This window comes from Anolis sagrei, chromosome 10 (genome assembly GCF_037176765.1).
Source record: "Anolis sagrei isolate rAnoSag1 chromosome 10, rAnoSag1.mat, whole genome shotgun sequence".
In the NCBI taxonomy this organism is placed as follows: domain Eukaryota; kingdom Metazoa; phylum Chordata; class Lepidosauria; order Squamata; family Dactyloidae; genus Anolis; species Anolis sagrei.
Genome location: NC_090030.1, coordinates 32,548,836 through 32,561,317, shown reverse-complemented (window position 1 = coordinate 32,561,317; position 12,482 = coordinate 32,548,836). Strand labels below are relative to the sequence as shown.

The following is a 12,482-nucleotide window of genomic DNA, read 5'->3' as shown; positions in this document are numbered from 1 at the left end:
GGGGGGGGGGGGGGGGGGGCGGGAGGTGGGGTGCATTTTGTCATTTGGGAGTTGTGATTCCTGGGATTTAAAATTCACTTACAAGCAAAGAGCATTCTGAACTCCACCAAGGATGGAGTTGAACCAAACTTGGCACACAGAATTCCCATGACCAACAGAAAATACTGGAAGGATTTGGTGGGTGGGCATTGACCTTGAATTTTGGAGTTGTAGTTCACCTACATCCAGAGAGCACTGTGTACTCCAATAATGATGGATCTGGACCAAACTTGGCACGAATACTCAATATGCCCAAATGGGAACACTGGTGGAGTTTGGGGGAGAACAGACCTTGACATTTGGGAGTTGTAGTTGCTGGGATTTATAGTTCACCTACAAGCAAAGAGCATTCTGAACTCCACCAAGGATGGAGTTGAACCGAACTTGGCACACAGAATTCCCATGACCAACAGAAAATACTGGAAGGATTTGGTGGGTCGGCATTGACCTTGAATTTTGGAGTTGTAGTTCACCTACATCCAGAGAGCACTGTGTACTCCAATAATGATGGATCTGGACCAAACTTGACACGGATACTCAATATGCCCAAATATGGAGTTTGGGAAAAATAGACCTTGGCATTTTATTTATTTATTTATTTATTTAGAAGATTTCTATACCGGCCTTCTCAACCTCGGCGAGGGACTCAGGTCGGTTTACAGTGCCTATCAAATACAATCATATAAAACAACAATTACAGGTCAATACATATTAAAATAGTACAACTCAGTACAATAAAAACATCATAATTACATCATTACAATATGCCAAATCGTCAATCCAGTCATAGTCAAAAACGTATTCATAGTCACAGTTCATCGTAGGTCATCACAGGGAAGGTTCTAGGTTCAGTCTTCGAATGCCACCCTCCAGAGCCATGTTTTTAGCAATTTCCTGAACGTCAGGAGGGAGGGGGCAGATCTAACCTCTAGTGGCCGGGGAGCCACCACAGAGAAGGCCCTGTCCCTCGTCCCCACCAATCTCGATTGTGAAGGTGGTGGGACCGAGAGCAGCCCCCCCCCCCCCCCCGAAGATCTTAGTAGCCTTGATGGTTCATAGGGGAGAATCCGTTCGGACAGGTAAACTGGGCCGGAGCCGTTTAGGGCTTTATAGGTCAACACCAGCACTTTGAATTGTGCCCGGAAACTGATCGGCAGCCAGTGGAGCTGGCGTAACAGAGGGGTCGTATGGTCTCTGTACCCTGCTCCTGTTAGCAATCTGGCTGCCGCGCGTTGGACTGATTGAAGCTTCCGGGCAGTTTTCAGTTGTAGTGGCTGGGATTTATAGTTCACCTACAATCAAAGAAAATCCTGAACCCCACCAATGACCGAATTGGGCCAAACTTCCCACATAGAACCCCATAACAAACAGAAAATACTGTGTTTTCTGATAGTCTTTTGCGACCCCTCTGACACCCTCTCACGACCCCCCCAGGGGTCCCGACCCCCAGGTTGAGAACCACTGTTCTATGTGCTGAGTCAGGTTCAGCTCTTGCGATGTGCAGCTTGTGCCTTTCCTGAAGCCAGCTTGCTGTGGGATCAGACAGGGGTCTATTTTTTTCCATAATTCTATGCAAAATAAGTCTAATAATAATAAGGATTCTGTAGTATTCAGCCATGGCAGTTCGGGTGAGATGCAGCTGCATCCATGCTTCAACCCTCATTGCTTCAAATGCTGTTCCTTCTTTTGTAGCTCTTTTCGTTGTTATGAACCCCTAGGAAGTTGAGTTTATTTGTAAACAAACAAACAAACAAACAAATGCAGGTGGTTTTGTAATTTCCCAGCATCGCCCTGCATTTTCTCCTCCCGCTGAGCTGTGGAAATCAATGAACTCAGCTGCATTTTTGTGCTTGTTGTTGTCGAAGCATCGGAGAGAATGAGAGAGACCCTGAGCTTGCAGATAGGGCTCATTTCCGAACCGAGGGACTAATCGCGCTGAGCGCTCACATTGCAGCGTTCCCTGCGAATATTCCAATTGCATTTACAGGTCGGAATGAATTTGAGCCTCCATCCTACAAAAACAAAAAAAAGAGAGAGGAAAAAACCCTCGGAGACTGGAAGCTATTATTATCGCTCTTTGCAGATGGAGAGGCGAAAGGTTATATTTTCAGCCCTAGTTGAGCCATCGGCAAAGCAAAACCCCATATCCTTCTCTTCTGTGACCCGAAATGCATTCAGAATACTAAAGATGCATTAGCACGTTTGTTTGTTTGTTTTTAAACGTAAATACATATTAGGGGGAGGGCGCAATTTTTCCATCAGTGGTCTTATCAAATTCGTTAAATTCGTACTTACGAGGTGGTATCCAATGCAAGCGCCAAAAACTTAAGAATCGAAACTTACCCAGTAGGCTTGGGCGATCCAGTTCGTTAATTTTGTTATTCGTTATTGATTCGTATTTAAATTAGCTTACAATCCAATATCGAGCCATGCAGGAATAGTGGAGAAGAAGCCCTATGAGGAGCGGCTTAGGGAACTGGGCATGTTTAGCCTGAAGAAGAGAAGGCTGAGAGGAGATATGATAGCCATGGATAAATATGTGAGAGGAAGCCACAGGAAGGAGGGAGCAAGCTTGTTTTCTGCTTCCCTGGAGACTAGGACGCAATGGAACAATGGCTTCAAACTACAAGAGAGGAGATTCCATCTGAACATGAGGAAGAACTTCCTGACTGTGAGAGCCGTTCAGCAGTGGAACTCTCTGCCCCGGAGTGTGGTGGAGGCTCCTTCTTTGGAAGCTTTTAAGCAGAGGCTGGATGGCCATCTGTCAGGGGTGATTTGAATGCAATATTCCTGCTTCTTGGCAGAATGGGGTTGGACTGGATGGCCCAGGAGGTCTCTTCCAACTCTTTGATTCTATGATTCTATGATTCTAGTGTGAGGAGTAATTAAAAATCGAAACAATTTTTTCCAATTTTCGTAATTATTTCGTAATTATTTTGTAATTATTTTCGTATGTCTGGTGCATTGTATTGTATATTATATTATATTATTACATTATATATTATATTACTATATTATTATTATATTGTATTATAATTGTATATTATAATATAATATAATATATATAATATAATTATATTATAATATACAATTATAATATAATATAATAATAATATAGTAATATAATAATTATTATAATAATATAATATATATAATATAATATAATAACTTATTATATTATATTATATATTATATTATATTATATTATTGTATATTATATTATTATTATATATTAATATAATATAATATAATATAATACAATATAATAATATATAATATAATATATAATAATAATATAATATACAATAATATTATATAATAATATTATAATAATATAATATAATATAATATATATAATATAATACATTATTATATTATATTATATTATATATATATTATATTATTATAATAATATATAATATAATAATATTATAATAATATAATATATAATAATATAATATAATATACAATAATATAATATAATAATATTATAATATTAATATACAACAATATAATATAATAATATAATAATAATATAATATAATATAATATAGTTGTTTGTTTTATCACACCAACAGTCAACAACAGAGGGAGAGGGAAGTTTCAGAAGTTCCCCCTGTCCCATTTGGAGGGTTTTTTTAGCATATTGCGCAATTGCGTCCGCCATTAACAAATCGATTCGTAATTTACAAAATTTCGGAAATTTCGAAATTTTGAAATCTTAAATTTCGGGAGTCCTCAGAATTTCGAAACGCTAGCACATCCTAGAAACGAAACGAGTTTAGAACCAATTTTTTTCTTGATTGCCCAAGCCTATTACCCAATACTTTTTTGTTTGCGTTTTGTAAATCTCGGATGTCTGCCAAAGCCAGTTTCATGTTCAGAGCAAGGAAGCAAAGCAAAGCCAAAATGTCGTGGATTCCACTTTGTGGCCCCATTTCTTGAGGTTGGCTCTGCATCTCGTGGTGGCAGAGTGCAGTCTGTTCAGCGCCTTCCAAGTCGCCCAGTCTTCTGTGTGCCCAGGGGGGAGTCTCTCATTCGGTATCAGCCATTGATTGTGGCTCTGGGTTTGAGCCTGCCACTTTTGGACTCTCACTTGCTAAGGTGTTCAAGCAAGTGTCTCTGTAGATCTTAGAAAGCTATTTCTTGATTTAAGTAATTGATGTGTTGGCTGATACCCAAACAAGGGATGAGCTGGATATGTCTCTGTTCCACACTGGGCATGCATACTGAGCAGCAGAGTAGAATAGCGCAAGGGCAGGTGACTTCACTGTGTCTGGTTGTGATCCCCAGGTTGTGCCAGTCAGCTTTTATATGATATTGTTTCCAGCACCCATTTTTTGTTTGATGTTCAGGCCATGCTTCTTGTAGGTCAGGGCACGGTCCAGAGTAACTCCCAGGTATTTGGATGCGCTGCAATGCTCCAGTGGGATTCCTTTCCAGGTAATAATCCTCAGAGCTTGGGATTCTTGCCTGTTCTTGAGATGAAAAGCACATGTCTGTGTTTTAGATGGGTTAGGGATCAGCTGGTTTTCCCTGTAGTAGGCGGTAAGGGCACGTAGAGCTTCGGAGAGCTTCTGTTCAGCCATGAGGAAGAACTTCCTGACTGTGAGAGCCATTCAGCAGTGGAACTCTCTGCCCCAGAGTGTGGTGGAGGCTCCTTCTTTGGAAGCTTTTAAACAGAGGCTGGGTGGCCATCTGTCAGGGGTGATTTGAATGCAATATTCATTCATCTTGGCAAGGGGTTGGACTGGATGGCCCATGAGATCTCTTCCAACTCTTTGATTCTATTTGATTCTATGATCTCAAAGCTCCCTGCTTGAGCGGTGATGGCACGATCATCAGCATAGATGAAGCTCTCTGTCCCTTCTGGCCGTGACTGGTAATTTGTGTCGATGTTGAACATGGATGGGGCAAGCACGCTCCCCTGAGGCAGGCCATTCTTCTGTTTCCGCCATCTGCTTCTCTGGCCCTGGAACTCAACAAAGAAGCTCCTGTTTTGTAGCAGGTTTCCTATGAGGCGGGTGAGGTGGTCGTCCTTTGTGATATTAGACATTTTTCTCAGTAGGAGGCGGGGGTTCACAGGATCATAAGCCACTGACAGGTCTATGAAGACAGCTCCTGTAATCTGCTAATAATCGAAACTTAGAATCCTAACCTTGTTGCTCTTTTGCTCAATGTCCAGGAATGAGCAGAACATGGATTAATATATTGGTCTCATTCCAACCGCGGAAGGCTTTGTGCGACTTGTGAGTCCGGCAGGGCCGTAGCCAGAAAAAAATTTCGGGAGGGGTTGAAATTTTTTTTGGGGGGGGGGGTTGAAAATTTCACGGGGGGGGGGGGGTTGAAACCTGCCTCCTAGCTCACGCTGAAGCAAAGAGCACATCTGCAGGGGGCAGAGCAGCCTTCAATAGCCTGCAGCTCCGCCCTTGTCAACCACCTCCACCAAGTCTGGCCTCCTTAATGAGAGCATTCAACATCCCCCCCCCCAAACTTGGTTGCTTCACTACTGTTCTGTCGCGCGCTGGGCCTGTAAATCATTGTCTTTAGAGCAGGACGTGCAACCTTTGCCCAGCGGGAAGCCAGGGGGCCTAAAGAGAAGTTCTCAGAGGTTTCCACCACAAACAGTCTTTAGATGGCTTGAGAAGTACAACAAAGTCTTTTATGAATGAACAATCAAACAGAAACTTCTCTTGTCTTCAGTAAAGTTAAGCACATGATTCCAAACTTTTAGACAACTGGTGACTTCCTAATCTTGCCCACGAAGGACAGGCAACTGTCTTCAATAACTTCTTCTTTACTTTAAAGGAAAATCCCCTTTTTGACTTCTCCCAGGCTGACTATAATCTAACCCTTACTGATGTGGACTCCGCTACCGGGTCGAACTGCGTCTCGAACGCCGAGTGGACCTACCAGCAAGGCAGGAGATGTTCTCCAGCTGGAGTTCTTTGGTCTTTAGGGCTGTTTTCCTGGAAATTCTTTGGAGACTCTTAAGACCTTTCTCCCCTGGAAGGTCTTAAGGGTTGAAGCTTTTGTACAGGGGAAGCTTGCACACACCCTATACATAAGCTTACCTTGCTGAGACTAACTGAAAATGGCTCCCTACCCTTCCCAATTGCCCTGAGCAAGGGGCGGGACCAAAACTTAACAATGATAGACAGGTGACTTGCCCTATGACTGCAACCAAAGAAGCCACCTATCTGCAGAGTCCCTGAAACCTAGGACTGCAAGCAAACATTTAATACAAAGCAAATAAAGTTGGAGCTCCTGGTACAGCTGTACCAGAACAACTACATCGGCTATTGCTGCAAGTAATGACAGTGTGAATAAATTGCCAATATTTGCTTGAGATAGTGCTTGCAGTTCTGGAGGGACTCTTGCTTTTTTGCATCTCATAGACTTAGCAGCATGGAGATTGGGTTAACCAGTTTAAATTCATGAGTAAACCAGGTTGTTTAAAAAAATCTGAAACATTTCGGGGGGGGGGGGGGTTGAACCCCTAAACCCCCCCCCCTCGCTACGGGCCTGCAGATAGGTCTATGAAGACAGCTTCTGTGATCTGCTAATAATGATAATAGCATAGAATCCTAACCTTGTTGCCCCTGCCGCTCTGCCAAGAGAGAGGTGAGCCCATCTTGATTCCTCCAGCTTTGTCCCGAGGAGTTGGATTTTGGCAGCGATGCCTGGCAAATACATGCTCACCTACTTCCCCGTCTGCGGACGTGGTGAAGCCACCCGGATGCTGCTGGCTGATCAAGGCCAGGAGTGGACAGAAGATGTAGTAACTGGAGAGATTTGGCGGAAGGGAGACCTCAAGAAATCTTGTGTCTTTGGCCAAATGCCTAAGTTTCAAGATGGAGATTTTGTACTGGTCCAGTCAAATGCTATCCTGTGTCACTTGGCGAGGAATCATGGGTTGTATGGTCCAGATGCACGAGAAGCAACACTGCTGGACATTAGGGCTGGGCAACCACGGAAAAATTTGTTTCTAAACTCGATTCGTTTTTTGGGGTTTTTTTGCGTTTCGATATTTAAAAGAATTCCGAAATTTTTCTTTAAAAAAGTTCGATATTTACGAAATTTCGTAAAATTACGAAACGAATACGAAACGAAACGAATACGAATCGATTCATTAATGGCGGACGCGACCGCGCAATACGCTAAACAACCTCCATATGGGACATATGGTCTCTTCCAACTCTTTGATTCTATTTGATTCTATGATCTCAAAGCTCCCTGTTTGAGCGGTGATGGCACGATCATCAGCATAGATGAAGTTCTCTGTCCCTTCTGGCAGTGGCTGGTCATTTCATAGAATCATAGAATCAAAGAATCAAAGAGTTGGAAGAGACCTCCTGGGCCATCCAGTCCAACCCCATTCTGCCAAGAAGCAGGAATATTGCATTCAAATCACCCCTGACAGATGGCCATCCAGCCCCTGTTTAAAAGCTTCCAAAGAAGGAGCCTCCACCACACTCTGGGGCAGAGAGTTCCACTGCTGAACGGCTCTCACAGGAAGTTCTTCCTCATGTTCAGATGGAATCTCCTCTCTTGTAGTTTGAAGCCATTGTTCCGCGTCCTAGTCTCCAAGGAAGCAGAAAACAAGCTTGCTTCCTCCTCCCTGTGGCTTCCTCTCACATATTTATACATGGCTATCATATCTCCTCTCAGCCTTCTCTTCTTCAGGCTAAACATGCCCAGTTCCCTGAGCCGCTCCTCATAGGGCTTGTTCTCCAGACCCTTGATCATTTTAGTCGCCCTCCTCTGGACACATTCCAGCTTGTCAATATCTCTCTTGAATTGTGGTGCCCAGAATTGGACACAATTGGAAGCAATTACGAAACGAATTGAAAAATTCATTTCGTTTTTTAGATGCTCCTGAATGGTTCGTTATTGCTTCATACCAAAAAAAAAAAAAATAACGAATTTTTAACGAATTACGAAATTACGAAATGAAACCGCCCAGCCCTACTGGACATGGTGAATGATGGAGTGGAGGACCTACGTTTGAAATATGTCCGCCTCATTTATCAGAACTATGACGCAGGCAAAGCTGAGTACATTGAGACCCTGCCAGCCCAGCTCCGCCCTTTTGAGAACCTTCTGGCTCAGAATGATGGAGGGAAAGGCTTCATTGTAGGCAAAAAGATCTCTTTTGTAGACTACAACCTCCTCGGCATACTACAGTTGCATCTCGTCCTGGCACCGAAATGTCTGGATTCCTTCCCTTTGCTGGCTGCCTATGTGCAGAGGCTCTATGCTAGACCACATCTCAAGGCTTACCTGGAATCTGAGGGCCGCAAACAGCGTCCCATCAATGGAAATGGCCACGTAGAGAGCGTTGCAGTAGTCTAAACGGGATGTAACCAGAGCGTGGACTACCGTGGCCAAGTCAGACTTCCCAAGGTACGGGCGCAGTTGGCGCACGAGTTTTAACAGCCAAGTCATGCCCTCCCTTCTCAGCTCCCTCTTTTTCCTTTGTTTTGAGACTCATCGCAATGCTTTATCACAAGCATACTGTCCCCATTTGCCCTCCGTCTTTCAGTGCATAACATTGAGCTCCTGCGTTTGGAGACGACAGAGTTTTGATCTATCATTCCGCTTGTTGCCGAGTGTTTTATGCTGCTCCTTCCATCTATTTCCCATGTCTCTTAAATATTCAATGAGAGGGATGTGTCTCTCCAGCTTCACCAAACTATAGAAGCAATGATATTTTGGGCACGATATGGAGGGAGGACAGAGGGGTATCAAAGCCTTCACTCTTTTGCTTTCTCCTGGACAATAAGGCCAAAACGTCAGACGTTAACCAAAAACCACATAGAGTGATGTCAATAATAACAAAGATTCCATGGGACATCATAAAAGCTGCCTCACTGTGAAGGAATTCATTCACTGTTTGCTAGGCCTGGGTAACAACGGAAAAATTTGTTTCTAAAATCAATTTGTAATTGGCCATCTGTCAGGGGTGATTTGAATGCAATATTCCTGCTTCTTGGCTGAACGGGGTTGGACTGGATGGCCCAGGAGGTCTCTTCCAACTCTTTGATTCTATGATTCCTCCAGGCTCTAACACGCCACACCAAACAACTGCTAGGCCATCAAATGCTGATCAAGGTGGTCAGTTGAAACATTCACACCTAGCTCCAACAGACAAGAGTTCTTTGCCCCATCCTGGTCATTCCACAGATTTATAAACCATTTTCCTAGTTCCAACAGACCTCACTACCTCTGAGGATGCTTGCCATAGATGCAGGCGAAACATCAGGAGAGAATGCCTCTAAAACATGGCCATATAGCCCGAAAAAACTGTGATCCCCCTGAGATAGGGTGGAATATAGTGTTATTATTGACATCACTCTATGTCAGCGTTTGGTTGGGTTCAAGGGGCTCTTTGATTGTAGGTGAACTATAAATCCCAGCAACAACAACTCCCAAATGACAAGGCCTATTTTCCCCAAACTTCACCAGTGTTTGCAGGTGGGCATATTGAGTGATTGTGCTGAGTTTGGTTCAGATTCGTCATTGTTTGAGTGGATGTAGGTGAACTACAACTCCAAAACTCAAGGTCAATGCCCACCAAAACCTTCCAGTATTTTTTGTTGGTGATGAGAGTTCTGTGGGCCGAGTGTGGTTCAATTTCATCATTGGTGGAGTTCAGAATGCTCTTTGATTGTAGGTGAACTATAAATCCCAGCAACTACAACTCCCAAGTTACAAAATCAATCCTCCCCCAACCCCACTAGCATTCACATTTGGGTGTATTGGGTATTTGTGCCCAATTTGGACCAGTGAATGAAAATACATCTTGAATATCTGATATTTACATTATGATTTATAACAGTAGTAAGATGACTGTTACGAGGTTTTTTGTAGTACGGGCCAAATAAATGCTAGTTTCAGTAAACCTTTTCATAGAATCATAGAATCATAGAATCAAAGAGTTGGAAGAGACCTCCTGGGCCATCCAGTCCAACACCATCAGGGACGGCTCGTCCATTACGCAAAGTAAGCGGTCGCAGAACACTTTTTTTTGCCAGGGGCGCAGAGGCACCTCTGTAAATGCTCCTTGACCGCCACTTGAGGAGCGCCCCCTCAGCTCACAACAGCCCTAGCAGTCCGGGGGGAGCCTCGGCTTTCTTGCCTCGCTGCCGGACGATCCTCTTCCCAAAGGGGCCGGGCCCAAGAGCCTCGCCTCGCCCCTCTCGTTCCTGCTCCACCCGGCCACCGGGTGCGCGAGCAGAGCCGGCGCTCAATCATTCTCTGCACTCGATCCCTTCCCCATGACTAGCTCCCTTTCCCGATCCCCCGGCGCTCCACCCGCCTCCTCTCCTCTCCCCAATCCACGGGTGGGCCAAGGGGTTGAGCTACCGCGTCTGGCCCGCTTCGGGTCCGGAGGCGTGTCCGAAGACCCCAGCGTGCGCACCAAAAGTTGCCTCCTCTCCTGACCCCCTCCCCAGCCACCGGGGCCAAGAGAGAGAGAGAGAGAGAGAGAGAGCCACTCCGGCTGGAACCTTGTTGCTCTTTTGCGCAATGTCCACGAATGAGCAGAACATGGATTAATATATTTGCTAGGCCTGGGTAACAACAGAAAAATTTGTTTCTAAAATCGATTTGTATTTGGGGTTTTTTTTTGTTTCGATATTTAAAATAATTACAAAATTTTCCTTTTAAAAAGTTCGATATTTACGAAATTTCGTAAATGGTAAAAAATTAACGAATCGATTTCCGAAACAATAACGAATCGATTCGTTAATGGCGGACGCGACCGCGAAATACGCTAAAAAACCTCCAAAACCTTCTGAAGCTTCCCTCTCCCTCTGTTCTTGACTGTTGGTGTGATATTATAATTTTTTTTCACTAATTCAACCATAAAACTGGCCCAGACATGCGGAAATAATAACGAAACGAGCTCAAAACAATAACGAAACGAATACAATATCGAAATACGAAGCATTTACAAAACGTTTTTGAAAATTCGTTTTTTTTAATAATTGCTCCAGAATGGTTCGTTATCGTTTTGTAATTGAAAAAATTAACGAATTATTAACGAATTACGAATTAACGAAACGAAACCGCCCAGCCCTAATATTTGCCTCATTCCAACTGTGGAAGGTTTTATGCGACTTGTGAGTTCGGATATCTTCAGGTCGTAGGAACCTGGGAAAAGTGTGCCAAGAAACAGTGAGACTCCGGAGCTGGAGACCTTGATATCAGGTGTTTCCTCCATTCGGTCCAACACAGCGGCCATTATTATTTATTTATTTATTTATTTACTGTCCTTGTATACCGCCGTTTCTCAGCCTAACTGGCGACTCAACGCGGTTTACAACAGAATATACAGTACACAGTATACAATTAAAACCGTAAAAAACATAATACAGAATATTTCACATAAATCACAATCCAATACATCTCCTAACTAAAATCGTGGTCCAATTGCATCATCCATATTACCAATCCGTAGTCGACACATTCATTGCACCGAATTAACCAAATGCCTGCTTGAACATCCAAGTTTTTCGTCTTTTTCGGAATACCATCAGCGAGGAGGCTGATCTTACCTCCATGGGAAGGGCGTTCCAGAGCCGAGGGGCCACCACAGAAAAGGCCCTGTCTCTCGTCCCCGCCAGCCGCACCTGTGAAGCAGGCGGGATAGAGAGCAAGGCCTCCCCAGAAGATCTTAGGGTCCTGGTGGGCTGATAGGCCGAGATACGTTCGGATAGGTAGGTTGGGCCAGAACCGTTTAGGGCTTTAAAGGCCAACGCCAGCACTTTGAATTGAGCCCGGTAGCAAATCGGCAGCCAGTGGAGCTGGTGCAGCAAAGGAGTTGTGCGCTCCCTGCGCTCCGCTCCAGTTAGTATCATGGCTCCCTCTCACATATTTATACATGGCTATCATATCTCCTCTCAGCCTTCTCTTCTTCAGGCTAAACATGCCCAGCTCCTTAAGCCGCTCCTCATAGGGCTTGTTCTCCAGACCCTTGATCAATTGAGTCGCCCTCCTCTGGACACATTCCAGCTTGTCAATCTCTCTCTTGAATTGTGGTGTCCAGAATTGGACACAATATTCCAGGTGTGGTCTAACCAAAGCGGAATAGAGCATGGGGAGCATGACTTCCCTAGATCTAGACACTATGCTCCTATTGATGCAGGCCAAAATCCCATTGGCTTTTTTTGCCGCCACATCACATTGTTGGCTCATGTTTAATTTGTTGTCCACGAGGACTCCCAAGATCTTTTTCACACGTACTGCTCTCAAGCCAGGCATTGTCCCCCATTCTGTATCTTTGCATTTCGTGGAGTAGTGGTACATCAAAGACTTCACTCTTTTGCTTTCCCTTGGACAATAAGACCAAAACGTCAGACGTTAACTAAAAACCACATAGAGTGATGTCAATAACAACACTTTATATTCCGCCCTATCTCAGGGGGGATCACTGTACA

The 12,482-nt window shown here is 44.0% G+C and overlaps 2 protein-coding genes across 2 annotated transcripts in view; both read left to right on the top strand.

The window, feature by feature from the left end:
• The window catches only part of NEXMIF (neurite extension and migration factor), a 332,310-nt gene that overhangs the window by 103,590 nt on the left and 216,238 nt on the right, over positions 1–12,482 (top strand). The window lies entirely within an intron of this gene.
• Positions 6,679–8,394, top strand: LOC132763176 (glutathione S-transferase P-like). Its single transcript, XM_060756563.2, has 2 exons — positions 6,679–6,994; positions 8,017–8,394. The coding sequence occupies exons 1-2, from the start codon at positions 6,719–6,721 to the stop codon at positions 8,392–8,394; spliced, it is 654 nt and encodes a 217-aa protein (XP_060612546.2). The 5' UTR covers positions 6,679–6,718.